The 27,355-nt window shown below is 45.8% G+C and overlaps 3 protein-coding genes across 8 annotated transcripts in view; 2 read left to right on the forward strand and 1 right to left on the reverse strand.

The window, feature by feature from the left end:
- The window catches only part of MCF2L2 (MCF.2 cell line derived transforming sequence-like 2), a 151,118-nt gene extending 146,604 nt beyond the window's left edge, over positions 1 to 4,514 (forward strand). For all 6 annotated transcript variants that reach the window (XM_064720927.1, XM_064720928.1, XM_064720929.1 and 3 more), the window contains one exon: positions 941 to 4,514. In XM_064720927.1, coding sequence (XP_064576997.1) covers positions 941 to 1,041 — 101 coding nt within the window. In that variant the 3' untranslated portion in view covers positions 1,042 to 4,514. The remainder of the gene's footprint in view (positions 1 to 940) is intronic.
- Positions 2,846 to 7,040, reverse strand: LOC135451861 (uncharacterized). Its single transcript, XM_064721446.1, has 4 exons — positions 6,929 to 7,040; positions 5,697 to 6,763; positions 4,987 to 5,031; positions 2,846 to 2,914 (listed from the first exon to the last, which is right to left on the reverse strand). Exons 1-4 carry the CDS (start codon positions 7,038 to 7,040, stop codon positions 2,846 to 2,848), a joined length of 1,293 nt encoding a protein of 430 aa, XP_064577516.1.
- LAMP3 (lysosomal associated membrane protein 3) lies at positions 6,026 to 26,014 on the forward strand. The gene is made up of 7 exons (XM_064720931.1): positions 6,026 to 6,066; positions 8,273 to 8,475; positions 12,582 to 13,300; positions 14,412 to 14,534; positions 17,197 to 17,254; positions 17,802 to 17,969; positions 21,869 to 26,014. Exons 2-7 carry the CDS (start codon positions 8,430 to 8,432, stop codon positions 22,006 to 22,008), a joined length of 1,254 nt encoding a protein of 417 aa, XP_064577001.1. The 5' UTR covers positions 6,026 to 6,066; positions 8,273 to 8,429; the 3' UTR covers positions 22,009 to 26,014.
- Positions 26,015 to 27,355: the final 1,341 nt, after the last annotated feature.

Below are 27,355 nucleotides of genomic sequence, written 5' to 3' on the forward strand. Positions count from 1 at the left end.
CTTTGGCCTGACTTAATTGTTTTCCCTTTTTCTGAGCAGAACTTGAATCTCCCATCCAACTTCTATGGCTACCAGCACTCAGGCTGGCTGCTTTGCAGGGAGCCCAAGAGTCTCATACACAGGGTGTGCCTGCAGGGCAGCTCTGATCCTGTCATGGATAGAGTTTGGATGGAGACCAGCATCAGGGCTGTGCTTCTGGCCTAGGCTTGAAAACATTAAAATTTCATGAACCATTACTGCCTTCATCATATTTCACAGCTGGCTCCAAAAGCTGCAGGAAGGGCTGCTCTGGCAAGATTTCAGCCAAATCAGCACTAAAAGTCATCCAGTCACAGCTTTGGTTCTGACCTAACACCCAAACAGGTTGCACTGGAAAAGCTGAATCTGAGCAACTCTGCAGATCAAAGGTTTACAATTCTAGACTAATATTTGTCCATCCTTAAATATAACTTACCAAATGTGTCCTGCTTTTCTTCTGGTAGCAGAAGAAAGCAAAATCTGGTACAGTCATTCCCTGGGGATCTGCGATGGAGAGCTACCAGCACTTTATTCTGAGTTACTGATCTCTTTTGATCTTTTTGGTCAGTTTAAGTGGAGGAAATAACTTTTTAACCTCAGGATTCTTTGTTGTGGTGTAAAGGGAGTTTGGTAATTACTGCTACTTCACCTCCACAGCAGGTCAGTCCTCTCCTCACCTGCCCAACTATGGCTCTCATTTCACTGGCATGTCCAGTGCTTCAAAGGAAAAACTACACCAGGCACACATTACAGTTACACACCAGAAGAGCCTCCCTTGCCTTTTGTGAAGGAATTAGAAGAGCAGTAGAACTGTGATTTTATGTTTAATTTTATTCCAGGCTTTTAAGAAAGAACCTTAAGACTGTAGATGAAAAATCCTGTAGACACACTGTAGTGACAATGTCCATGTCCTCCTTTTCAGACACGTACAACGATTCCTGCAGCACAGCCTCAGTAGAGTCAGACACGAAGGAAAGTGAGGTGGCCAAAAGCTTCCCAGCAGAGCAGAGGGCTGGCAGCTGAACAGCAGGACCAGCCTTCCTCAGGACCCATCCACCTGTCTTTATCTTGGGTGGACACTGGATCAAAGTTGCCTTCCTCACAAGCTCTGAGGTTCATAATTCACTAAAATTTTATCAACATGAACAGATGAGAACTGTGCTGTCTACCTGGCAAGCTGGGAAAAACAAACTTGAAAGGAGCATTAAACATCCAGAAAACATCAAAAGTACCTCCAGTATTAGAGGAGAAAAATGCTTCTTGCATTGATTATCAAACTGTTTCAGAAGATGTGGCCTAAATTAGGTCAACAGCAGAGCTGAAGAGTCTCTATGCACGCACCTTTTGGCAACTTTGCTTGAGCACCACATCACTGCAGAGGGGCACATGGTGGTTATGAGTCCTTGCTCCACCCTGGGGTCACCTGGAGGTTTTTCCATTTGCTTGCCTCTGGCTGTGCCTTCCCTGTCCTCCTTAATTCCAGCTGATACATCATCACAAATGTGCCCTTCTCGCTGTCAGTCAACACCAAAAACACCCCACTTGAGCGTGGCTGTGGAAAGGAGACTCCTGGCTGGGACCATCAGAGCAGTGCCATGGCCCAGGAAGGCCCTGCTGCACACAGCATTCCACACCTGGCATGGTGCAGGTGGCAGCTCCTGCCTGGGAGGTGCAGGGCTAAGCAGGGAAGTAGACATGTAACACTACTGTGACAAAGAACACTGAACTCTTTTTACAGTCTGAGTCATTCCTCTGCCCCCTCTACAGTCTCTGGTTGCTGGATCACAACCCTTTGCACTTGGTGCCGAGAATTCAGTTGAATGCCATTTACTGTCACATGTTTGAGTAGACTGCATGCTTTCCTTGTGTGCTGGGCTATGAGTAGATACATTTCACCCCCCCATTTGGAATATACTTTAACATTGCAAATAGGCAGTGAGCATTAGATGCTCCAATGAGTGGATAAAGTGTTGTTGTTAAATAATTCTTTCCAAGACGTTTGATGAAAGGACTGTACCAAATCTCTGCCACATAAGGATGTAATGTATAATATAAAGTGATTACAGATGTTATGATTCCTATAGAAGCCATTAGCTCATTTAGAGCAGCTGTTAAGGCATGAAGGCATTTTGATGGTAATTGGGTCTTAGGTCCCACAAAAGCTGCTAGTACTGATAAATACTGCTAGTAAAGATAAATAGCTAAACTAGCTATTTAAACTAGCTGCTAGTAAAGATAAATATTGACTAAGAGCTGCAAACAGGCAAAGATCAGTCTGGTAAAAATGAGCCCAGAAGAAACTAAAGAGTGAGTGAGTGGCTTTCACTCTTAGGGATGTTTTGTTTAACCCTCAGACTAGTGGTGCTTTATGTAAATAACAGAGGGCACTAAAAGCACTAGAAATGGAGATGAAGCAAACCAAAACCCACTCTTTACTAAGTGAGCCTCTGAGCAAAGCAGTAGGTGTGTGTGCTATTTCTGCTCTCACCTTCCCAGGGACTCGAATGTTTTCCTTTGTGTCTCAGTGGAGGCTGGTGTTGCAAGTACCTTAGTGTGGGAGTCAGGATAGCTGTGGAGCAGGCAGATAGTCCTGTTTGAGAAAAAGCCTTGTAGCAGGAAAAAGGTTAGTCAGATTTTATTTTTTTTTGCCTGTGAAGACTTACTGCTTGATTCTAAGTTGCAATGTGGTGATTGATTCCCATGGCTCTTCTAACCCTCCGTATCTAAACTCTGTGATTTTTGACATTTTCTGTTCAGGACTAAAGGACCTTTCTGGAAGCTATTTTTGTTCTACAGAGGTAGGAGCTTGCCTGTTTGTGTTGGTCATTTACCTCAAAATTGACATGTAGGCTCTCAGGAACACGAATCCTCTTGGTCTACTGTGGTTATCAGCATCCTGCAGGAAGAATTGATTCCTTTCAGTCCCCTAAGGAAATATGCAGCAACATTTTCTTATAGTGCAATCCTCTCTCTAAAATGAATTAATTCTGGTTTCTCTATTACTTTCAGTAATTTTTGCACAGGAACAGTGCTGCTGTCTACCCCTGCCCTAAGCATAGGAGAGGGAAGGGCTAGGGAGCTTTGCACATTAGTGAGTATAGTAACCTTTTGTGTGTGGGAGAGAGAGATAGGGAAGGGTTACCCTGAGTGTATGAAACTGCCAAATTGAAGATTTGTGACACTGCTGATGGATGGAAAGACAAAGGAGCAACCTTCTGGCTTTGCTGAGACAAAATGGGGTTTGATGACTTTTTGAATTTTTTAAATAGTATGCAGGACAGTCTTTTAATTAGTGTATTTCTGTCAAGCAAAGAGATAATTAAGGGAATGACTCTCCATGTACAGTCTAGAAGATGATTTGGTAAAGTCCAGCAAGACTAATGTGTGTTAGGGTATGCTTATTCTGTCTGTAGGTCTTTGACACTATCCTATTCAGGTAGATGGACCTAAAAATCATAGTTTTCAAATAAGGATTTCATTTCAGTGTTGTTTGGAGATGCTCTAGTGACCACTTAGAAGTCATTTAAAGGTAATGGTTGTGACTAAGACTTGGCTGTAGAAGACACCAGATCCCAGGTAAATCTGTGCTGCAGCAGCCCTTGCTGCTGGCCCTGTGCCTGGCTCTGCTCCTGGGCCTGGGCTGGCCACACCTGCCCTCCAGGCTGAGGGTTTGCCTGGGCTCTCTGCTCTGCTGCTATTCTGTCAAACTTCACATCCTCAGAACTGCCCTCAAAGTGCCCCCTCAGGTGTGGGTGGGCTGCAGAGTCCTTCCCTGGCACCAATGGCCAACAGAGATGGGCAGTTGCACGACACACAAGTCTTGCTTTTAGTAAACCAGGCTAGAATAGAATCAGGCCTGATCCTCTCCTCTCACCTGGAACCCCACCAGGTGGAGAACCAGACCAGTGCTCGTTGTCTTGAACACAAACAGCTGCAGCCAAACCACTTCTGAGCTCTGGCTTTCCTTGCCAGTGACAGCAAAGCTCTGTGTGTGTCATGTTCTGGTCGTGTGTGTGATGAGAAGCCATTTTATTATCTATGATTTTCTTAGAGTCTTGATATTTCAAACAGGATTGGGTATGAGAAAGGCCATGTGCTTCCTTTCCAAAAATACTCAAAGATTTCAAATATATATATATGTGATTAGAGATATATAAGAATAATAAGAAAAAAGTTCCAAAATGTGTATTTCTTCTTGCAGCTGGACTGAAATAGCTGCTAAGATTTTCTCTCCCCAGCTGAGAATTGGTACAGTTTGTTTTCTTACATGATTTCCATGGTGTTGATAATGATGTATTTGTATATTGTGACTGATGAGAGATAATCAGACAGGGAAAGAGCACAGAATTACCTGTCCTTTTTTCCAGTCAATACAGAATGTATGAATTTATTACAAGAAAAAAAGTGCGCAAATTAACTTCCTGTAATTAGGCCATTCTGACCTGTGTAGAACCACACTTTGTTTGAAATTTATAAAAATTATAACTAGTACAAAACCTTGTGGTTGATGTCTCTATATGAAGCAACAAGTAAAATGACATTTTTTATCTATTTGAAATACATGAATTATCAGTAAAGGCACATTATCAGAGCTGAAAAAATGGACATATTTGTCCAATATAGGAGTAATTTGTCCAAATGTGTACCAAAAGGCAGAGTAGGGTTTTTTCCATTACCTATCTCCCTTAGTGGTGTTCTGAATCGCTGGGACTCTTAGGAGAGTGCAAAGGTTCACACAGACAGAGAAAGTCATAGATGAATTTATAATAGTTACTCCTGAGATATCTGCATGCCTTTGGCTACCAGTGTTCATTAGGGAGTGCTAATTGATCCAAATACAAGCTGTGGATCACACAGAAAGGCAAGCAAGTGAAAATGAGAATGCAGAACGACAATGCAAGTAGAGCAAGATAAACTGGACCTGATTTCATGCAGTATCCAGATTTCTGGGGGCAAACTTCACCTCACCTGACTCTTCAAGTCCTTGCTGTCACCATGTTCCTGCAGCTGATACTGGCATGAAGAAAAGAAGAATTAGGAGCAGCCAGGTGCCAAGGTGGGGGCTGCTTTGTTCCCTGCCCAAGCAGGGCTCTGGCAGGTGCCCAGGGCAGGGGATGCCAGGGCAGGAGTGAGTGAGGCTCGAGGCTCTCCTGCTGCACAGCTGCTGCTGGCACTGCAGCCAGCCCTGCCTGCATGGCTGCTGCTGCACATGCCAGCCCTGCCTGCACAGCTCCTGCTGCTGCTGCACATGCCAGCCCTGCCGGCACAGCTCCTGCTGCACATCCCAGCCCTGCCTGCACAGCTCCTGCTGCACATGCCAGCCCTGCCTGCACAGGTCCTGCTGCTGCTGCACATGCCAGCCCTGCCTGCACAGCTCCTGCTGCTGCTGCACATCCCAGCCCTGCCGGCACAGCTCCTGCTGCACATGCCAGCCCTGCCTGCACAGCTCCTGCTGCTGCTGCTGCACATGCCAGCCCTGCCTGCACAGCTCCTGTTGCACATCCCAGCCCTGCCTGCATGGCTGCTGCTGCACATGCCAGCCCTGCCTGCACAGCTCCTGCTGCTGCCGCACATGCCAGCACTGCCGGCACGGCTCCTGCCCCGGCCCGGGGAGCTGTGCAGGAGCCCTCTGGCTGACACTCATGCACACCCGCTCACACCCTTGCACACTCACTCACACTCACACACTTGCAGCGGCTCGGAGCCGGGAGGCTGTACCAAAGCTGCGGTCCGGCCCGGGGCCGCGGTGTCGAGCGGCGGCGGCAGGAGCGGGAAAGCGACCACGGGCGGCGGCGGGGCGGGCTCGTCAGCGGGAGATAAACCCGGCGTGGCGGCGGCGGCAGGAGCGGCGTGGGGGCGGCGGGAGGCAGCTGCGGGGGGGCCATGGCGAGCCGTGGGCTGGTCGGGGGCTGGAGCGCGGCGTGCAGCCGCCGGGAGCTCGTAAGCCGGGCTGGGGTGGCTGCTGGCCCGGCGGGCAGGGGCGGCGCTGGCGGGAAGTTGAGCCGGAGCCGCGGCAGGCACGGGACAGGCTGCGGCCACCGGTGTAAGGTGCCGCGGCGCCGGCAAGAGAAGGGGCTGGGGTGCCCCGGTCCCAGCGCAAGCAGTGCCGTGCCGGGACCGGGGGATTGCGCTGGAGGAACGGCGGCAGGAACGGGGTTAACCATGGGCGTGTGCCCGGCCCGGGGGCCCCTCGGGGCGTGCTGCGAGCGCTTGAACGCCGGGGGGGGGGGAGCGGGGCTTCCAACGCGCGCAGGGGGCGATGCGGGAGCCAGCGCGGCCGCGCCAGGCGTGCTCGGCACCGCGGAGCCGGGAGCCGCAGGGGACCGCAAAGACGCGGCAGCGACGGCCGCGGGCGGGACTCGGCCACCACGGGCGCTGGATCGGCAAAGGGGGCGAGGCGGCCCCAAGGGCCCTGCTGCCGGTAGCGGGAAGAGCGGCGGGGGCAGGAGGGGGCGGGGCCGCGGTGCCGCTGGTAGGCGGGCAGGTGTGGGCGGGGCCCGCGGTAGCCGGGACAGCAGAGACCAACGGGATGGCAAAGGCGGGGATGGCGGGAGCTGTGGGAGGGGCCGTGAGGGCAGGGGGCGTGGCTGAGGGCGGGGAAACGAATGTACAGGGGGCGGGGGCGGCAGGGGCAAGCAGGACTGCGGGTACCGGAGCTGTGGGTTCCGACGGGGGTGGGGGGCGTGTCCCGTTCGAGAGTCACGGCAGGAGGAGAGCTCGGCGGGGAGCTGCTGCGGGCATTCCCCTTGCAGCAAAAAGCTCAACCAGCGCCCTGCAAGCTACGACCACCTCCCCGGCAGCCAGATCCCGGCGGGAGATATTATTAAAGTGCTCAATCCCCCTGCGTCCAGAAGTCTCTTTACAACAGTCGCGCTATAAGGCGACCCCTTTTATGACAGCCGCGCTTTACGGCCCCGCTCCCTTTTACGACAGTCGCGCTTTAAGCCCCCCCCCCTTTTACAACAGTCGCGGTTTGAGCCTCGGTCCCTTTTACGACAGCTGTGCTTTATGGCCCCGCCCATTTTACGACAGTCCCGCTTTACGGCGGTTTCTCTATGACATTTTGCAACTGTTTTTCTTTGAACATTTTACGGCACTTAACAGTTTTTCCTTTATTTTGTTTATTTATTTTTATTAATTTAATCTTTTACTATTTTTTAAATTTAATTTTTAAGTTTTTCTATTTTTCCAAATTTTTATTTTATATTATTTGTTGCTGCCCAGAGCAGCTCAAACTGGTGATTGTGGTGCTGTTTGAGCGTCCCCAGGACGAGTGAAGAGAGGAGAATCTTGGCTCCGCCCTTCAGAAGGCTGATTCATTATTTTATGGTATCTGTTCTATTAAAACAAAATGAGCCATTAGAGCTATACTAAAGGGGGAGCAAAGAGACATCAGAACCCTGGAAAGGAATAAATAATTGCACACTCAAACACCACTCACACTAACACCCTTGCAAACTACTCACTCACACTCTTGCACATTACTCACACTCTTGCACACTCACACTTTTGTACACTACTCACACTTGCTCACTACTCACCCCCTCACATTCTTGCACACTCATGCATACTTGCTCACTCCCGTGCGCACTCACTCAGACCCTTGCACATTACTCACGCTCAGAGCCTTGCACACTCACACTCTTGCACGCTCACAGACATACTTGCACACTCACTGGCATTCTTGCACACTCACACAGACCCTTGCACACTTATACACTTGCACACTACTCACACTCATGCACACCTGCTCAGACTTGCACACTCATGCACACTTCTGCACACTCTTGCACACTTCCGCACACTCTTGCACACTCCTGCACACCCGCTCACACTCTTGCACACTCATGCACACTTGCTCACATCCGTGCGCACTCTCTATGGGGCCCAGCAGCACAGGATGGTGCCTGTGGGACAAGAGCCCATCTGGGGCTCTGCTCAGCCCTGTGTTACCTTTAGCTGTTAGCTTTACCCTGTGGACACAGTCACACCTCTCCCTTCTGTGTCTTAACATAAAATATGCAGTTTGCCCTTAAATAAAGTATTTTCTGAAGAACACAGGGGAGGCACTGATTTGCAGGCTGTAACCCTCTGCTGGGGCCCTGTGCACCAAGTTCTCAGACAGGGAGGGAGATGCATGAAGCTTTCCCTGGCCTCACAGAGCTCCAGGTCTCCTCCGAGTCAGCCCAGCAGTCACTTCTCTTTTCACTTTCTTTCATAACCATCATTTATTTCCTTCTGCGTGAATATACAGGCAAGAGGCACCGGTCTCCCCCTCTCTCTCCACCTCCTTCCCAGCCATGTGACTGAGCACTCCCTGCAGCCGGTGAAACTTTTCAGTCAGCAGCAGAGCTGGGTTTGTTCTGCACCAGCTCCCGGGAGAAGCAGCTCCTCTCACAGCTGTGCTGGCCATGGGGAGGAGTGCACGTCAGCTCATCTCGCTGACCCTTGCCTGGGGTGAGTAACAGCATCATTTCTACCTGGAAAATGGGACATTATCTCAGTCTGGTTTCCTTGCAGTCAGGACAGCACCCAACAGACTCAAAACTTTGGACAGTTTGTTGCTAACACTGAGGGTGCTTTCAGTAAAGTCCCATTGCTAAGAAATAACCATACCTGCTGTTCACTGCAGCTGCTGTACCCTCAGTTTGACACACTTAGTGTATCAACCTATTCAGTTTTTAAGATACACTTTGTTTTTGATGTTTTCCTCTGTATTTTCCCTTGAACTCTTGCAGTGGCATAAACTCTGTGTGAAGGAGTCAGTTCCAAGCCTTGTTAGAAGCAGACTTTTTTGGCTTTGCTTTTCGTAATTAAAAATAATTTCCAGACCTGCAGATCTAACTGAAAATCTTGAGTGAGACAAGCAGGAAAGAAAAACTAAGGAAGCATTGCTTGAGTCAATTTATCTGCATTGCAAGATGCAGAGCAGGATCAGGAAAGCAGGAGTGAGGCAGGGGCTTGGAGAAGTCAGGCTGGGGCTTCTCTCAATGACAAACCCCATCAGAGTCACCATCTGATCCTTAATGCTGCCCTGTGAAAATCTGGGGAGCCATACACATGAAGGACATCTCCCAGTCACTGCTCAACACCTGCAGGAGCACCAAATTTGCCTGGTGAAGAGGACAAAATGTGATTTATTCTGTGGAATGGCCAAGGGTTTGAGCTTGCTGTTGGCTGTGTTTTGCCATCGCACACGGGGATCACACAAACAGCAGCCCTATCCCCCTCCCAGTCCATGAGCAGGGAAAGTGCCCAGGGAGTTGACCACAAGCAGCTCCTCCTGTATCTCTGCTTTCCCATGCCTGCTTCATAGCCAAAGGCTGCTGAAAGAGCTCCAAAACATAGAGATGAAAGGGAGAGCAAGATCAGACTGAGTAGCAACACTAATAATTCAGTGGTCAGCCATCACTTTTGACCAGAAAGAACTTGTTTCCTCTGTTCTTTACCCGATTTTGATCTTTCCTTTAATAATTTGTTGTGATGTTTTATTAATGTCACAAAGTCAAGTCCTTCTATGCAGACAGGGAACGAAACATAATTAGTGCAAAACAACACTGCTGGGCAGCTGAACAGATGAGTGTGGTTTGATGAAAAGGGGATGAGTGTCTGTCACACACCCCAGCACAGGCTGAGAAATGGCCCAGCTGGGCCATGGCACTGAGCACTCAGCTTCCCACCATAACAGCTGGGAGCACAGCAGCGATGTTCTTGTGACCAAAACCTGTCACCAAAGCATGAAAAAGGGATCTCCAGGCCCAGACAGGGAACAGTGAATTTCTGAGAGCTGTGCTGGTCCATTTCTGGGAGCTTGGGAGCTTTTTCTGGAGCATTGCAAGGAGGCTGTCAGGGCTCTCACACAGCCCTCGGCATCTGTTACACACAATTTTGGTGCTGAAGTGAGACAAGGGGACTGCAGCTGCTGCTCTGGGAAGATACACCCCAGGGCACTTGCATCCCTCAAACAAAATGTTGTTTATATGAAGTTTTGAGTTGGCTTTATAGGAGGGGAAAATAAAGGAAACTACTGGGGGTGCAGAGCTCCCCTCCTTGTGTTTCTGTGGTCTGTTCTGTTCTGCTGGCAGAGCCACAAAAGGCAGTACTGGGGGAGTTGTGCTGTCAGCTGCTTTCTGAGCTGTGCCAGGCTCCCAGAGGGGATCCTGGCCATGCCAGGGAGCCACAGAAGCTTTCCCAGCCTCAGCTGGAGGGCAGGTCAGGGACCCATGGGCCCATCTGCCCCTTCACCCAGCAGGGCCACCAAACCTCCTCCAGCAGCCACCCAAACAGAGCTAGTGCCAATGGGGGCAGCTGGAGAGTGATCCCTGCCCATCCCTGGGGGCTGCTGTGGCCAAATGCCTTTTGGGAAGCCCAGGCCAATGGATTTAGCAGTGTGACCATCACACACTGGCATTTGGCCCCAAAATTCTTGGAGGAATAGTCTGGTAGTCGCCCAGTGAGCAAGAACCATGGGCCATTCCAAAGACATTGCTGGCTTCACCCCTCAGGTCACCCTGTCCGGCTGAACAAAGAAAAATAATTGAGTTGAAATGACCTTTTGAGGAGTTTTATTTAAAAGCTATGGGTGGCATTTTAATGTCCCTTCAATATTTCTTTCTACATCTGTGTAACCTGGTCAGTAATCAAAAACAATCAGTGAGCTGAAAACGAAGACCTACAGACAATTTAGGAGTGGTGTAAATTCAAATATGGATTGTTTTACAGTCTTAGAGGGGAAGAAAGAGTGAAAATTGCAACTTCTTCTTTCTTGTTTTTATCATGCTGATACAGTTGGATGCAGCTACCCATAAGTGGTGCATGGCAACTGCTCTGGCTTTCCCCTGGCCCCACAGAAGGAGATCAGTCATCTGATTAACAGCTCTGCATCAGTTGTGGCAAAGCATAGGGGAAAGGGAGAAAATGAACTAAAGTATCATATGAATTATGCATTTTTAGGTTCATTTTGAGAAAAATCACAATATTTTTGAGGTTTTTCAACTGTCTCAAGTTGCATTTTGATGGTAACACCTAAAATGGCAGTCAGGTGTGTTCTGTACAGCTCAGAGTGAAACCCAGACAATTTTAGGAGTTTGGAGTATTTGCATCTCCATTTCTGCTCTTCTCCAGCATAGCCATTTTAAAGGGAAGATTGTGGTAAGGTTTAAGATCTGTGCATCTGCTCTTGTTGCTTTGATTTTTATCTTGAATTTGATTCAAAACTCAAGAAGTTTTATTATTCTTACTTTACATGTATCTGAAACTGGTTAGATTTTTATGAATTCAGCTATTATTGAAGATCTCTGTTCATGATGAGTGACAACAAATGAATGAATAAGACCTTGTGAGATTTCAGCCATTTTCACTCCAAATGTGCCTCTGGCGTTAATGTATCCTGATATTCTAATCTCAGCAGCCTGCCTGCCATCAACTTTGACACTGATTCATGAGAAATTTCTTTGAAAAAACCAGTGTACAGTGAACTCCAACATGTTGAGGCATTCTCTGTGGAGCTGTACTGCTGGGAATATGAGCTATCTTGGACTTTTGCGTCCCTTCTGTCTCCAAACTGGAGAATTTATCTCTGTCCTCCCACTAATTTAGGCAGTAAAGCATTTAACCACCTGTACCTTCATGTACATCAAAGAATTCCCAAATATCAGTGATTTATTTCTTTAACTGGACCTTGTCTCTCCAGAGTCTTGTTGCACACTCACAAAGACTCAAGCAGAAGACTTGTGACATTCAAATATTCTGCAGTGTACTTTCCCACTTTTTGTTCACTTCTGTATTTACATTTAGGAGCCAGATATTTTTCTTTCATTTCTGCAAAGGACACCTTTTTGTCTGTAAATGTTATTAGGTGGAAGCATAATTTTGGTGCTGTAACTATTTCCTGATGTGGTCCAAAATGCTCCTGGATTTTTTTTTTTTGCACCCTAATTTTTTTCTCATTTCTGAAAGCCCATCACTTAGAAGGGTGGTCTTTCTTTGGGTTCTTCCAGGAGGAAGAACTCCAGGGTTCAAGGTGACATGGCTGGAACAAAATAAATACCTGGAATTTCCCTGTTCCCAGAGTGGTTTCCCAGACTTGTGAATCACTGTAAGACCATGGCACTGCTCACTTCCTTCACACACACAGACACATCCCCACTCCCTACAGTTTGTTGGTAAGAAACCAACAAACCCTCTGGCTGCTGCACCCACTTCACCTTCTTTAGACCTCAACAATTTGCTTCCAGCAAATCCTGCTGAACTACATCCTGCACGTAATTCTTGTGCTTCCTGGGGATTGTGCAAGGTCTGCTTCCTGAGTGTGTGGAGAGCTGGGAGCCAGTGTGCTCCCCTGGAATGGGAATACTCAGAGGTGTGAAGCTTAGGGTATTGGTGTCTAGCTGTGGATAGTCCTACAGGGTGTCTGCCTTTATTCTCCTATCATGACTGGAGCCAAATGAAGAGTGAAATTGTATCACCCATTTGATAACAAAGCCAGTGCAGGTATGTTGTGGTTATCAACACAAAAGTGAAATGTAAAGGTTTCTAGACTACTGACTTCAGTTTCTTTGCAGCATTTTTCTCCTGCTTTGCTGAAGTGGCCCTGGGGGTTGAATTGTCTCCAGAAACCACATCCTTCCACCAAATGGCTACTTCTGCTCAGCCACTTTCCCTTTATCATTCCTCACAACATCAAAGCACCAGCACAGACTCTCTTCAAACAGCACCCACAAGCCACAGAACGACGGAGCAGACAAGGGAGCAGCTGCAGGCAGCACCAGCTGCAGGCCAGCCCACGGCAGGAGCAGCACCACCATCCCCAGCCCCTGCAGACAGCCCCAGCACGGCCGGCCAGGCTGTGACCACGGCAGTGCCCTCGCTTACAGCTGCAGCCAAGAATGCAACCTCTGCCCCTGTGTCCTCCACCAGGCACGGCACGGGACCACGTGTGACCACAGCAACTGCAGCAGTGGCCACCAACACCTCCCTGAAGCATGAGACAGCAAGTAGCCAGGGGACAGCTGCCACCAGCACGCCGAGGGCTGGGCCCAGCACGCGGTCACGGAGACAAACAACAGCCACGGGTGATCCAACAGCCACGGCTGGGACCAACACAACAGTCACCCCTGCAGGGACACAGACAGCTCCCACGTCCCCTGGCAGCACTGTGAGACCCCCTCCCACCCCACAGCCCTCTGCCATCCCCACAGGCACCTACACTGTTTCTGATGGGAACAGGACCTGTGTCAAAGCCGTCATGGGCTTGCAGCTGATGGCCCGAAATACACAACAGGTGAGGGGGAAGCTGAGCTCTGTAGTGACTTCAGTCATTAGCTGGAGTTTATTCTTTCTCTTTCCAAGCCATTTTCAGAATTAGCTCCTATGATCAAAATAAATGGTTTGCTGCCAGTCTAAGGCCTCTCACGCCACAGTATCCCCGCTGCTGTACTTTGGCCTGTGGTATGATGATGCCAAGGGGATGTAAAGGTGCTCTCTTACTTCAGTGATATTTGTGTGGGAGCAATGCTGGGGCAGGGGATCAGCCTGCAGAGTTATTTGTGCTTCCCACAATGGGAGGTTGGTTAAAATCTGAACTGACTTCAGGCAAGAGCTTGACATTGTGAGTTGGAATGAAAGCAAGAAATTGCCAGTTCACAGACTTAGATTTAGAGGTGGGCTGTCCTGATGCTGATGTATGGACATTTTAGGATCATGGGAACTGCCAGGTCGTGAAGAGCTGCTCCTCTCTCCTAGAAGTGATCCACTGAGAACGATTCAGCAAAAGATGCCATACAACCTGAAATGGCAAATGTGTCCCTCAGGCTTAAGTTTTTGTTGCCCCCATTAATACACCATATAAGAGCTACATCCTCAGGCTCTGGAGTTCTTATGCCATCCCTGTTACAAACACAAATACTCATGTTTGATATCTGAATATTTCTAACATGGCAAGAGAGACTAATGTTGGTAATTTTCATCCCTTGTCCTGTCAGAAGCCAGGAAGGGAGCAGGATTCCCAACCTCACCAGACCTCAGTGAGATGTTGATAATAACATGAGGTACTCCCTCTCTGTAAATTACCACTCGTACTCACCTGACTCTGCCTGAATCATCAGTTCACTGAATGAACAGAAACCAAATATTTTCTGCCAGCTTAATGCACAGTTTAATGCACTGGAACAGTTGAGTGATGTGTCAGACAACCACCAGTGCTGGTTTGTAAGTGGGGAACAACCCTGGCAGGCAGCAGTTTGGCTGCCACCACCACTAGCCTGTTCATTCAGACACACAGAGCCTGTCTGGGGGCATAAAAAGGGCAAATCTCTGTGTGTTTTAAAGTTTTTAAATCTCTGCATGTTTGCTTTTATTCATCAGCAGCCCTGCAATGTCTCTTTTCTCCACAGGAGCAGATGGAATACGTGACTGTCAACCCCAATATGACAAAGATATCTGGAAGCTGTGGGATGGTGCAGTCTGAGCTGAACTTAACTTTTAGTGGAGGATTTGTAAACATCATCTTTGTAAAGGTAATTGTTGCATTTAGAGGGAAGGAGTGTTTAGGACTGGAAAGCAAAAACAAAGCTGCCTTTGATCCAGCTTGAGCTGTGGAAAAAGGCATTTTATCTATCTCTGTGATTGTTTTCCATCTGTATATAAGGCATGGTTACTCCTTCCCAAAAGGCTAGAACCAGAGAACCATGCTTTAATTAATTCAGATTGGAAAATACTTCTGGAGACTGCCTGTGCAATGTTGTGTTCACAGTACAACAGACTTCAGTGTTAAATCAGCTCTGTTTGAACTTTCCATTTGGAAGGGAATAGTAAGCACAGTTCTGTGCCATCCTCTGACAGAAAGTGCCAGAGAGCAGTGTTAAAGCTGTCCCTCAAGGAACACAAAGCCTAGGAATAGCCAAGCAAAATCTGAGTCTTTTTTACATAGGTAAAAGTCTCATGGTAGGGCGGGTCAGATCTGCTGTTTGCATGGGAGTGGTGCACAGGGAAAGGGTTTGGGACTGGAGTCTCTGTGCAGGAACAAGGTGTGCTGGGAGCTCTGACTCACTGTCAAGTTGCTCTCAGCCATTTGTGCCCCCTAAAAGCCAGCTGGGGTTGTCAAATTCAAAGGACAGCCTGTGCAGTTTAAGTACCCAGGAGGCATGACACATCCACAGCTGAAGGAGTCAAATTTCATCTAATTTCTGAGTGGAGAATTCCACACAAGTGAACTGCAACAACAAAATTGTAGATAAGCAGCCTTAAAATGCACCACACCAGGGAGACCTATAAACACACGCAGAAACTTGGGCAAGATGGGAGATGCTGCTTACACAGTGGGAAACTGAGCTTTGTTTTTGACATTGTATCTATTCATTCCAAGTTCCCCACTGGGGCCACATCACATGCAGGCTTTAACACAAGCTACCAAGAGTGCTGCAGCTTTTACAAGCACAGGAGAAAATCCCTGAGTACAGCCATCCTCTTGCTAAATCAGGGATATGCACATTTTGGAAGGCAGCACTGTTTACCTGAAAGCTGTAGGGGCTGGGTGATGATGCCAGCAGAGGTAAAACAGAACTAACACTGTGAATAAAGTCATTAATGGGCAGGGAGGAATGGGCAGGAACATGGCTGGATCCCATCAAACTCTGGCAGGTGTAATGAACATCAAGGCCATGTCCTGGAGCTCCACAGCAGCTGAGAGCTGCATCAGGCCATCACTGCTGATCTGTGTCCTTCAATTAATCAAGATAAATGTCAGTCTTGCAGCCTGGCTCCAAGCTCAAATTAGAGACAATTAAGAAAAGTACAAATGGTTAATCAGTCATTTTCATAAAAAGTCAAAGAGAGAACAGGAAATTATACCCCACATGTGTCATTAATTCTTGAACAGAGAAAATATTTCTATTAGTAGTCATCTTTATTTTAGCTTATGGCTAAAAGTTTTCTAAGAGCTACAGAAGAAAAGTAAGGTTAAAAAATGAAGGAGCTCTTTCAAAACAAAGGATCAGCTCAGACTCTGAGTGTTTGCTTTAAATGTGTGCTTCCTGCAACAAGAGGAGCATTTTTGGTGTTACAAGAATCCTTAGGGAAAGGCTGGGGATTCAAGTACCCACGAAAGCTCCCAGGTTGCAGCAGTGCTGAGGAGAGTGATGTGAACTTTAGGAGGTGCTTGACCTGCCTTGCCCTGAAAAAGGTGGTATTTGGCACAGCATTAGACAATGCAGCCTCCACTTAAAGATAAACCTCAAGAGCATAGCAGGGCTCAGCTTGGACTGCTTTGAAATTCAAGTTAATAAGAAAACAGTTTGCTGCTGGCTTTTTGGTCCCCACTTGTGGCTGTCCCTGTGGGAGAGGAGCTGGCCCAGGCCCCGGGGCTGGGGTGGCAGAGGAGAGGGGCTGGTTCAGTGCTCACCACTCCAGTGGCCTCTGTGAAGGGCTTGAAAAAAGGAAGTTGTGTAACCAACCCACAAGATGTGAAGTAGGAGCAGGTGTTTTCCCCAAGCAAAGTTTTTAACTGTGGCCAAACAGAACTGCCATCCAAAAATGGTCATATTTATGTCTTTAAGGTGGAATCATGCCGAGAACCTCTCCTCTGGTGCATTTTCTTTCTTCAATTTTACCACTCCATCCTACAAGTGCACAGGAGACATTCATGCCATTTATCCACCAGCTGCACTCATGAATCCCTGTGTGCCCACAGCAGGAATTAAAGAGGGTAGCAGGGCTGCTGCATGAGGCATCACATTTTACTGCAACACTGCTACCAGGGAGAAGCTCCCAGGGCTGACTCTTGCTCTGTGGCACCCCAGGGGAGAGCAGTGTCCAGGCTGCACCAGGGTTTCAGGGCACATGTGGGCAGGACACCTGGCTGGGAATTTTGTTCTGTGCTGTTGTGCAAGGTGCTTTCCTTGCCAGCAATCTTCCTACTATTGGTTATTATCACAAGTATCTGAGGAGTGCCCAGCTTGAGCAGTTTGTTTAAAATCACACCTGCATGGCCCCAGTACACTGAACAGAGGATGCAGCTGAGATTTGGAAAAGAAAAAAATCCAAGAGCGTTGGTTCTTGGGTCTCAAAGGTGATGTGTTCCTTTGGGAAATTCCTTATGACCATTCTGTGGAGGTAAGCTGTGTTTCTTTCCCCTGCAAGTATGAGCATGTATTATGAATAAAGATACATCTTCTTTTGCAGCAAGCTCCAAGTTACTCTGTCACTAAAATTGAGAGCAGAATACAGTTATCTTCTGAAGGTCAGTGATTTTAATTTCATATCAATGTCTGTCTTAATTTCATATCAAACTGTTCTGGGTATGGGATAAGCTTTCAGATCTTTAAAACACTGTATTTTGCAAATATGTGTTTTATCAAGCTTTCAGTGTGTGATTCATCTAAATCTTATGGTATAAAAATGGAAGAGAAGGGGCTTGGCTGCAGTTACATCACTATTATTACATTTTCTTTTTGATCTCAAAAGCTTTCCCTGCCTCACTCTTTCAGAATAGAGATTACTTCAAACCTTGCCTGCTCCTGTGAGAATTCTGACCCCCTCCTGCAGACTCAATTTGTTAAAATGTGATTTGAAGAAGCATCTGAAATTTTACCCACTTTTCAGACCTAAGCTCAGCTGAGTTGTCCATTGATAGTTAAAGCACTCATTTAAACATGTAAGAAGAATAAGTCATAGTTTATGGAGAAAATGTCTGTGCTTTATTCACCTCTGGGACCATTTTACCTCACGAAGATGTTGGTTCCAATGGAGTCAGTGTGGATTCTTATCTGTCTCTCTCTGGCCTCCAGGTATGCTTTACTATGCAGCCCTAAATGAGAAGCTGTTCACAACAAAGCTGGGGAATTCCTTTAAGTGTGCCAGCAGGCAAACCTTCCCCTTGGAGATGAACTTCCAGATCCTCTTTGTTCATATGCAGCTGCAGGCCTTTGACATTGTGGGTGACCAGTTTGGAAAAGGTGAGTAGAAGGATACTTTTCCACTCTTCTCAGATCTACAGCACTCTGGTATCCTGATGGATGTAATCTGCTAAATTATACCCATACACATCTCACTGCTGTTGTCTCAACTTTTCCTGAGTCATTTCCAACACAGTGCTAATACCTACGGAGGATGGAAAAATATCTTTCCCTCCTGCATTCAGTACCTTCTGTTTCACCTTCTCATTAAAAATGTTCAGCTCTACAGCCAAAATATTCTTCTTCATCCATTTTCTCCTGGAGCAAGCAGAGGTGTGTTCACTACCAGTGCACTGCCCACATGCCGACGTGCAAAGTTCATTTCCAGGTCACTGCTCTCAATATAGCCAGATTTCAGACAGTCGCAAAACTGCCGTAAAGCGCGACTGTTGTAAAACTGCTGTAAAGCGCGACTGTCGTAAAGCGCGACTGTCGTAAAACTGTCGTAAAAGGACCATAAAGCGCGACTGTCGTAAAACTGTCGTAAAACGGCCGTAAAGCGCGACTGTCGTAAAAGGTGCCGTAAAGCACGATTGACGCAAAAGGTGCCGTAAAGCGCGACTGTCGTAAAACTGCCGTAAAAGGTGCCGTAAAGCGCGACTGTCGTAAAACTGTCGTAAAACGGCCGTAAAGTGCGACTGTTGCAAAAGGGGCCGTAAAGTGTGAGTCTCGTAAAACGGCCGTAAAGCGCGACTGTCGCAAAAGGTGCCGCAAAGCGCGACTGTCGTAAAAGGTGCCGTAAAGCGCGACTGTCGTAAAACGGCTGTAAAGCGCAACTGTCGTAAAACTGTCGCAAAAGGTGCCGTAAAGCGCGGCTGTCGTAAAAGGTGCCGTAAAGCGCGGCTATTGTAGAAGGTGCCGTAAAGCGCAACTTTTGGTACACATTTGGACAAATTACTCTTATGTTGGACAAATATGTCCATTTTTTCAGCTCTGATTATGTGCCTTTACTGATAATTCATGTATTTCAAATAGATAAAAAATGTCATTTTACTTGTTGCTTCATATAGAGACATCAACCACAAGGTTTTGTACTAGTTATAATTTTTATAAATTTCAAACAAAGTGTGGTTCTACACAGGTCAGAATGGCCTAATTACAGGAAGTTAATTTGCGCACTTTTTTTCTTGTAATAAATTCATACATTCTGTATTGACTGGAAAAAAGGACAGGTAATTCTGTGCTCTTTCCCTGTCTGATTATCTCTCATCAGTCACAATATACAAATACATCATTATCAACACCATGGAAATCATGTAAGAAAACAAACTGTACCAATTCTCAGCTGGGGAGAGAAAATCTTAGCAGCTATTTCAGTCCAGCTGCAAGAAGAAATACACATTTTGGAACTTTTTTCTTATTATTCTTATATATCTCTAATCACATATATATATATTTGAAATCTTTGAGTATTTTTGGAAAGGAAGCACATGGCCTTTCTCATACCCAATCCTGTTTGAAATATCAAGACTCTAAGAAAATCATAGATAATAAAATGGCTTCTCATCACACACACGACCAGAACATGACACACACAGAGCTTTGCTGTCACTGGCAAGGAAAGCCAGAGCTCAGAAGTGGTTTGGCTGCAGCTGTTTGTGCTCAGATTTTAGCTATTCTAAAAGGCTCCTGATACTCACTCAACTGCAGCAGCAAAACTGCCAGCTAATAAGAGATATTTGTGAATGCAGGATGATATTTTCAGAGCAGCTGTGTCTAGACATGATGAAATGTGTTCCTGAGGAGGAGCACAGCTGGCGCACTCCCAGCTTCAGAATTAAACATGATGCTCATCTCTTCAGTTTGTCTTTTCTTGGAGAAGTGCCACAATGAGGCAATCAGGTATCTCAGTAAAAGACCAGAGGGGAGAACTCAGTGGGACCTTGTGATTTCTTTCAAGTTGTCCATTTTCTCATTTCTATGGCTTCCTCCCAGAGCATTTCCATACAAGAACTCAGGTGCACAGAGGGGCTGACCAGCTCTCCAGCCCTTCAGATGCAGCAGTAAGACATTTTCTCTTCTGCCACTTGTCTTTCTGTGTGCTTACAAAATATTGCCCCTGTATTCTTTTTACTTTAGATCTGTCTTTTGACTCAGTTTGGCTCTACTTGAACAATTCTTCTGTTAGGTCACCATTTTGGTTACCTTCTCCATTCTAAAAGGAATATATTGGGAAACAACATTTGGGGCTTTTTAAAGACATAGTCCTTCTCCACCCTGAGAATCCCATCTATCCTGTCATTCTGTGGAGATTTTTTTTCATGGAATAACAATGAGCTGGAAGAACTCATGGCATCCCATCTGCATTCCCATTCAAATGTGTACAATGAATGATATTACTTATGGGATTAGGTATAGTCTCACCTCTAAGAGAGACTCAGCTGAGAAAGGTGCTCTCTGTTCCTCCCCCTCTCTCCAAGTCAGACTAATCTCTGCTAGTCAATACCATGTACAAATTTAAATTAGTTTTGCTTTTAATCAGAGAGCTGAGAAAGCAGCTCCCACCTCTGAAATAATTCCCCTGTGGCTATAAAACAGTCATGAAACTGTGGTGTATTGGCTGCATGTGCAGATTCTGAAAAAGAAAATCCCCAGTGAAGGAATGACTAAACATCATCAGTCTCCTCCCCTCGGGAGTCTCAAGACTGATAGTTTCAGTTCTGTTGCTCCTGATTTGCTTATCTTTAAATGCGGAAGAAAAAGAAAACATTAATGGTCACTGGTTTCAGGTTCCTTACAATTTTGTACAGATTACAGAGGTTAGATCAATAGCTTGATCTGTTTGAGTCTAGAAATCTTTAAAAGAGCCTTCTGTACTTCATTGTATCAGAATCAGTTTCCAGAGTTCATAGAGTTCATTCCTTCATTCCCAATGTTTCATCAAAGCAAAATGGCCTATTCAAACATTTCTGGCTTTTACAACACTCAGATGCAAATACTTTTCAGCCCATTTAACAGCAGGTTACATTAACCAGACAGCTTTTAAAAGGCAACCTCTAATAGAATGCTCATGCTGCTGGCTTTGTGGCATTGCATCACCATCTGGATTAGAGCAGAAGAGGATCAGACTTTGGGAAGAGCCATGTGGAGGCTCTGGAGCTGTGAAATGATGCCATGGACTCCACATGTTCCTTGGGATCATTGCCCACTGACAGTATAAAATTCCCATGAGGGAGAAGCCCAAGCCAAGCTACAACCTGTGCCAGCACAGTCGTGGAATAAGAGTCGAGGTTTTGATCTCAGAGTGTTGTCAATCCTGCCTCAGAACAGTCCCAGGGAGTGAGGGGGCACAGGGTGTTGGATCTATCCTGGCTATAAACTGGATTTGCTGCTGAGCTGGGATGTACTGTTTGTGGGGTTTAGCTGTGGGGTTTAGCTGACCACACTGCCCTGCTCAGAGAACAGTTTGCTCTGCAGTTGCCACTCAGAGCAGCATTCCTCTTCACTGGGAAGAGGCAATCTGATGTCACACAGGAGCAGTTTTTGACCATGCAGGATGTCTTGCTCTTTATTTTCAGGCTGGCACTTTGTATTGTGATGCTCCCATCTGCATTTGGGAAGAAAGCCCCTGCTGTGTGTGTGCTGAGTGGTGAAACAATTCCTGCAGATGTGAGGGAGAAGAGCCACTCACCAGGGAAGCACAGAGCTACTGCAGAAGGGGCAAGGATGGTTTTCTTGAGATAAGGCTCACCACAGATAAAAAGTGTAGTAAATATAGTGTAGTAAGTATAGTATATATACTATATAGTAAGTATATAGGAAAAAGAAAGAAAAAAACTAAAGAAAGCAAGGTTTTGAGAACTTCTGGCTCATATTTGCCAATTTTACTGGAATGCAGATATATGGTTTAGGAGTATGGTGTTCTGGTCTAACATTCTCTGATCTCTTTTTTTTTTCAGAAGAAGAATGTTTTCTTGATAGAAACGGCAAAGTAGCTCCCATTGCAGTGTGCCTGAGTATCCTGGGATTGTTTGTCATTGTGTTTGCCACCTTCCTGATCTCCAGGAGGAAGCCACAGAGAGGATATGAACGCATCTGAGGTGCCCCTTTCCTTCCAAGTGTATGCAGAAAGCAGAGAAGTCACAGGAGCTTTTGCTTCTGCCTGGAATCTCCCTGCCCTAAAGCCACATTTTTAAGTGAGATGACACTGTGTGTTTACAGCTAATGAATGTTTCTGGAAGGAGTTCTTTTAAGGTGGGAAGGAGAGAACTCACCCCTTCTGCTTTAGGCTATTCTTAGCATCTAATTTAGATGTAGTCCAAAATGAGGTGCCTAAATTCTCTCTGTTGTTAACAAAGGAGGTCATTCAGATCACCTAAGCCAGATTCCTAAAAATAGCTTAAAGCAAGCAGTATCACTATCCCCCAGAAAATCCATCAGGTTTGTTAATGATGGTTAGATTTAGCAAAAGATGTAAGTCTGACCTTCAGGTGAATAAACCAGAGGCCCACAGCTACAGACAACCCTGCTAGGTGAGAGCTCACTGAAAGCTTTTTTCAGAACACAGTGAGTGCCAAAATCTCAGGGGAATTGTCAGTGTGACTCCACTCTCAAGCAAGTTCTCACCAGTCCTACACACAGTTACACTTCCTAAGCTCCTGGGGTTCTCCCACTAATGCAGAGTGGTAATTGTGACTCTTACCCTGGAGCTGAAGATGTTCCTGGTCTTGTGAGAGCTCAGGAATCCCCCATGTGCAGTTCAGACATGGACCTGGCACAGTGACCACACTGAGCCCAGGAAATGTCCTCTGCTGGGGCAGCAGGGTGGTCCCTTAGTCCAGGAAGATGCCACACTCACTGGAAATGCCTGGGATTAAGTGGCCACCACTGGGGCACCTGCATGAAGTCCATGAGAAATGGAAATCCACTGATGCTGTATGGTCAGGGTTTCAGTGGGAAATAAATGCTTGCACAGGCCTAGGACAAACTCTGCCCAAAAGTGAGTGTTCCCCAGTGTGCTCACAGCTGAGCAGCTGGATTTTCATATGGAAATAATCTGGAGTTGCATTAAAGCACACTGATACACTCTGTAGGCTATTTCCTGCTGAAGCAATGATGAAGGCATGAGAATAGTAATTGCTTTTGAGATTTAAGTCCAGCTCATGTTCTTTATTGTAAGAAGGCAAAGTTCCTTGTCACAAAAGATTTACATGTGCAGAAATGTGCACATACAGACATACACATGTGCACATGCCACACAATCTGCTCACTGAAGCAAATGACATCAAGATGATAAGAAATTATGTACAAAAGCATTTGCAAAAGAGAAAATAATATTCAGTAAGAGCACACTTCCTCCAAGGAGTTAGGCTAATGGCTTAAATTTTACTAATAAAAGTTTGGCCTGGAAAAGGGCTGTGGAATGGCACTCATTAAACAAAAGAAAGATGAAGTCAAAGGCAAAAATGCCTTGACAGTTTAATCGATATCTAAAAAAAAAGGAAATGCTGGGAGTTAATTTAATTTCTATGAATAATGGCCCAAATCCTGTGCAGACATTAATGGTGATGAAACCTCACTGGATTTTCATTGGATTAAATTGATGGTTATGTCATATCAGATATTCCCTTAAGTATTTTAAAAATAGTTTTGATATTTTACTAATATTTCACCATTGCCAGTTTATTTATTTAAATGAAGAAAGAAATTCTTCCATTCTATGAATTAGAGATGTTGGTCTGTGTGAAGCAGGAAACATGGCCATAATGCTCTATAATCAGTATAATATGTAGCTGTGGAAGTAATTACCATTCTCTAGAAATGTTCCCTTTGAGTCTGAATGAACCAATAAATAAGAAGGATAAAGACAATTTTGAAGCACTTTTACACTTGGAGAAACATCAGAACCAGCTGTGAGCACAGGAACAGCTGAATACATTTATAAGGTAAAACAGCACACAAAATAGGACACCAAACTTTCAAGCCTTGAATACAGACACCATGATTTGGACTGTATTCAGTTGAATACTCAAATTAAAATGTAAGTATTTCAATTATTCTTTTGCAAAAGGGCTCCAGCATTGTTCATAATGCTTAATGAGCTTTATTGAGCTCATTTTCCCTTCCTCCTTCCCCCCTTAGCAGACAAGCAGCCACTGGACTCAGACCTTGGGCCCAATAAGATCCCTCTGATTCTCAGGGTTACTTAGTACTATGAATCTGTTGCTTAGAAAGCAGATTTTTATACTCAATTAAAGCATTCACCTTTTTTTAAAAAAATGACATGTCTGGGAGGAAAGGTAAATGGATGAAGAGCTTCCATTTGAAAATGAGCCTGTGCCTGCAGTGGGGATGTCACTGTCCCAGTCTGCTACACGTGGCCATTTTAACAAAAGCTGCCTAAAAAGCTCAGCACATGGGCTGGCCCCAGGCTGTTCTGCACAGGGATCAGACACCTTTCCCTTGTCAAAGCTGAGTCCCATTTCACATGTTCTTTGGATTGCTGGACTGTGTGATCTGTGTTACTTCTACTGACATATAGCATGGATATAGCATTTGCTTTTTCTGTTCTGAAAAATTGATTTATGTTAATATTCAGTCTTTTAAAAAACTCTGATATCAGCATGAGGACAGAAAAGAGTTACTAATGACTGCTAATTCTGTGGTTAATATTGTGACACCTGGCATTCTTACTAGTGATGCATAAATAATGTTTTCCTCCATAGGTTTTTTTCTTTCTGCAGTGAATCAACATGTTAGTATTGAACAATATTTGGATTCAGATTTATCTTATTTGTTCTTATGCTTTTTCTTTCTATTTTTGTTTGCTATTTTTATGAGGCTGCATTCTGCCATTTGTACATGAATGATACTCTGGGCTTACTCTAAGTGGCACAGGTGAAGTGCACGTGGTGGAAACCAATGAAATGACTGGATGCTCCCAGGAAATGCTGCCAACATGCAGCAAAATTAATCCAATGGAGTTAGTGCTTTACAGCAGCAGAGTATCCATTGGAGAAATCCTTACTGCATCAGGAGATCCCAGCCTTGAAGTGCAGCCTTTCTCCCATCTGTGGCTCAGCCTCACCTCCATCCCTGATCCCAAAACCCAACCAGCCTGCAGCAGGGATGTGTCAGCATAGCAGGGAGTGTTGCCTCTCCAGATTTAATGCTGAGTTAGAATCAGACAGCCAATCTTCTCCCTGAGCTGCTCTGTGCAGCTCTAAAAGCTGATGCCCATGTTTATTTTCTGCCAGAGTACAGAAATATATTTAGCTGACACATTTTACCTAATGGAGTAGCTTTGAGGTCTCCCTTCTACTGGGATGACTCTGTAGGGTAATTCCTCTTGGTGTTGCCAGACTTGCTCTTTTGAAAATCTTGTCTGGGGAAGTATCTTGAACAAAAAGTCCCTGAAAGAACACCATACACAAGGAGGACATTTGGTAAACTGCTTGCACACTAGGTGGGCCATGATGGCCATACTGTGGGGCAGCAGGGCAGTTTTGGCTGTGGGAGGAGACAAAGCTGCAGCTGGGTCCCAAAGTGACTCAGCAACCCCAGCCCACTTCTTCCCCCAGCTGCAGGCTCAGACCAACCCAGCCCTGAACCAGAAGGTGCTGATCAGAGTGATGTGGTGCACTGATAATGTGGTGCATTGATTATACATCCACCAGGGAAGCAAAACTTAACTTCCTTGCAAGCATGTGCTGCTCAGGAGGCCGTGGCGCCATCACAGGACTTGGAGGTGAGGACATCCCCACATCTCTGGTGCTCTGCTGCAGCTCCCATGCCAGACCATCCCCTGTGGTCTCTGCACACCCTAGACAAAATGAGGGTATCCCAAAAACACAATGATGTCACACATAGACAAGTCACTGAGGAGTTTAAAAAGCAGGGTTTAATTTCTTTCAGTCCTTTCTGTTCTCTGATGGACAAGCACAAATTAAGAAACAGCTGTTAATTCAGTTGAAAGAGGAAGGGAGATTAGATTGGCATCTTGAGTATCTGAACATGGCTTGGCTGATCACTTCTAGCTTGCTATAATGTATGGCTGCTAAAAATAACTTGCTATGAGAAGTAAGATATGCTCTTTATTTTTCTATTATTGGTGTTTCTGTAATAAAGGCTGTATTTAATCATTAGGTGTGCAATGATTTTATCTCTGAAATGTCTGAGTGAGTGTCACATGTTGTGCTCTTCATGAAGCAAAGGTTCTTAGATGGACTGCAGCAAAGCAGAAGACATGGTAAAGACGGGGGAGAAAAAACAATTTGCTGCCAGCAGCTGATTGAGGAACTTGGCTGTTGGAGAAGTGCCAGTGAGGGCAGCATTGAGGCTGTAACTTCCCTCAGGGATAAAATACCAGAATTATGCTTCACTTCATTTCTGGTGCCAGTGCACATCCCTACACGATGGATAATTTAATGTCACAAGGTGAAAACTTTGCAAGCCCCTTTGTTTGTCCTTCAGAAGAAAATCAGGGCTGCCTGGAGAGCACAGGCACTTTGCTCTGCCCCTTGGCACTTGCTTGGCCTGGTACAGTGTTAAATTTGGTGCCAGGCTTGCACCTATTCAGTGGCAAGATTCCTTACTTGTTCATGTTTTAGAAGTCGGTGAATACACATTTGTGTGTGTGAAGTAGGCCCACAAAGGCTGCTGGTGTTTCAAAATTCTTTCTTGACAAGGTTTAGTGGCAGATGGAGGAAAAGTCAACTATTTTACTTAGAGGCAAAAAGTCCCCATCTATGAGTCACACCCTGGACTGTCCCAGAGGCACAAAGGTTTGGAATTCATTGAAGAAACCTTTGCATCAGAATATTTAGAAGAAAAAAGGAGGTGTATTTTTTAAGCATCAATTTGAACAAAATAACACGTGTGAGAAGAGAAAGATTTCTGTGGAGTTAACCCTTTGTGACTAAGGCGACAAGACTTGGACAAGACTTTTTTCTTCACGTCCAGGGCTGTGGCCATTGCATGCCAACAAGGCAGGGATGTGGGTCTGAAGTTTATCTGCCACAGCAACATAACACTGCTGGGCTTTCAGCAGCATCTGGGCTTCCCCAGCTAGCCACAAAATGTCACAAAACATATGTTTCTCTTTTTCTGTGAGCCTTATTGCCCATGGAATTGGTAGATCCCAAGCACTTTATAAAATTATAAACTAATTGACTCAGATTCTTAGCTATTTCTTCACAATTTTAGATAGGAGCATTTCCAACATGCAGAAACAAAATAAATGGCTGTTGGGAAAAAGGAAGGTCAGGATATCCTGACTCAATGAGAGTCAGGATATGTGGGGTTTATTAAAGACACTGATCTTGGTTTAGAACTTCAGTTTTACTAAGGCTTTCTTATATCACAAAAATGTTTGAAGATTATGAATCATGAGGCCAGCCAATGTTTAACCTCATTTTACCAAGGAATGGCTTTTTTTTCATGAGAAA

Source organism: Zonotrichia leucophrys, chromosome 9 (assembly GCF_028769735.1).
Source record: "Zonotrichia leucophrys gambelii isolate GWCS_2022_RI chromosome 9, RI_Zleu_2.0, whole genome shotgun sequence".
NCBI lineage: Eukaryota > Metazoa > Chordata > Aves > Passeriformes > Passerellidae > Zonotrichia > Zonotrichia leucophrys.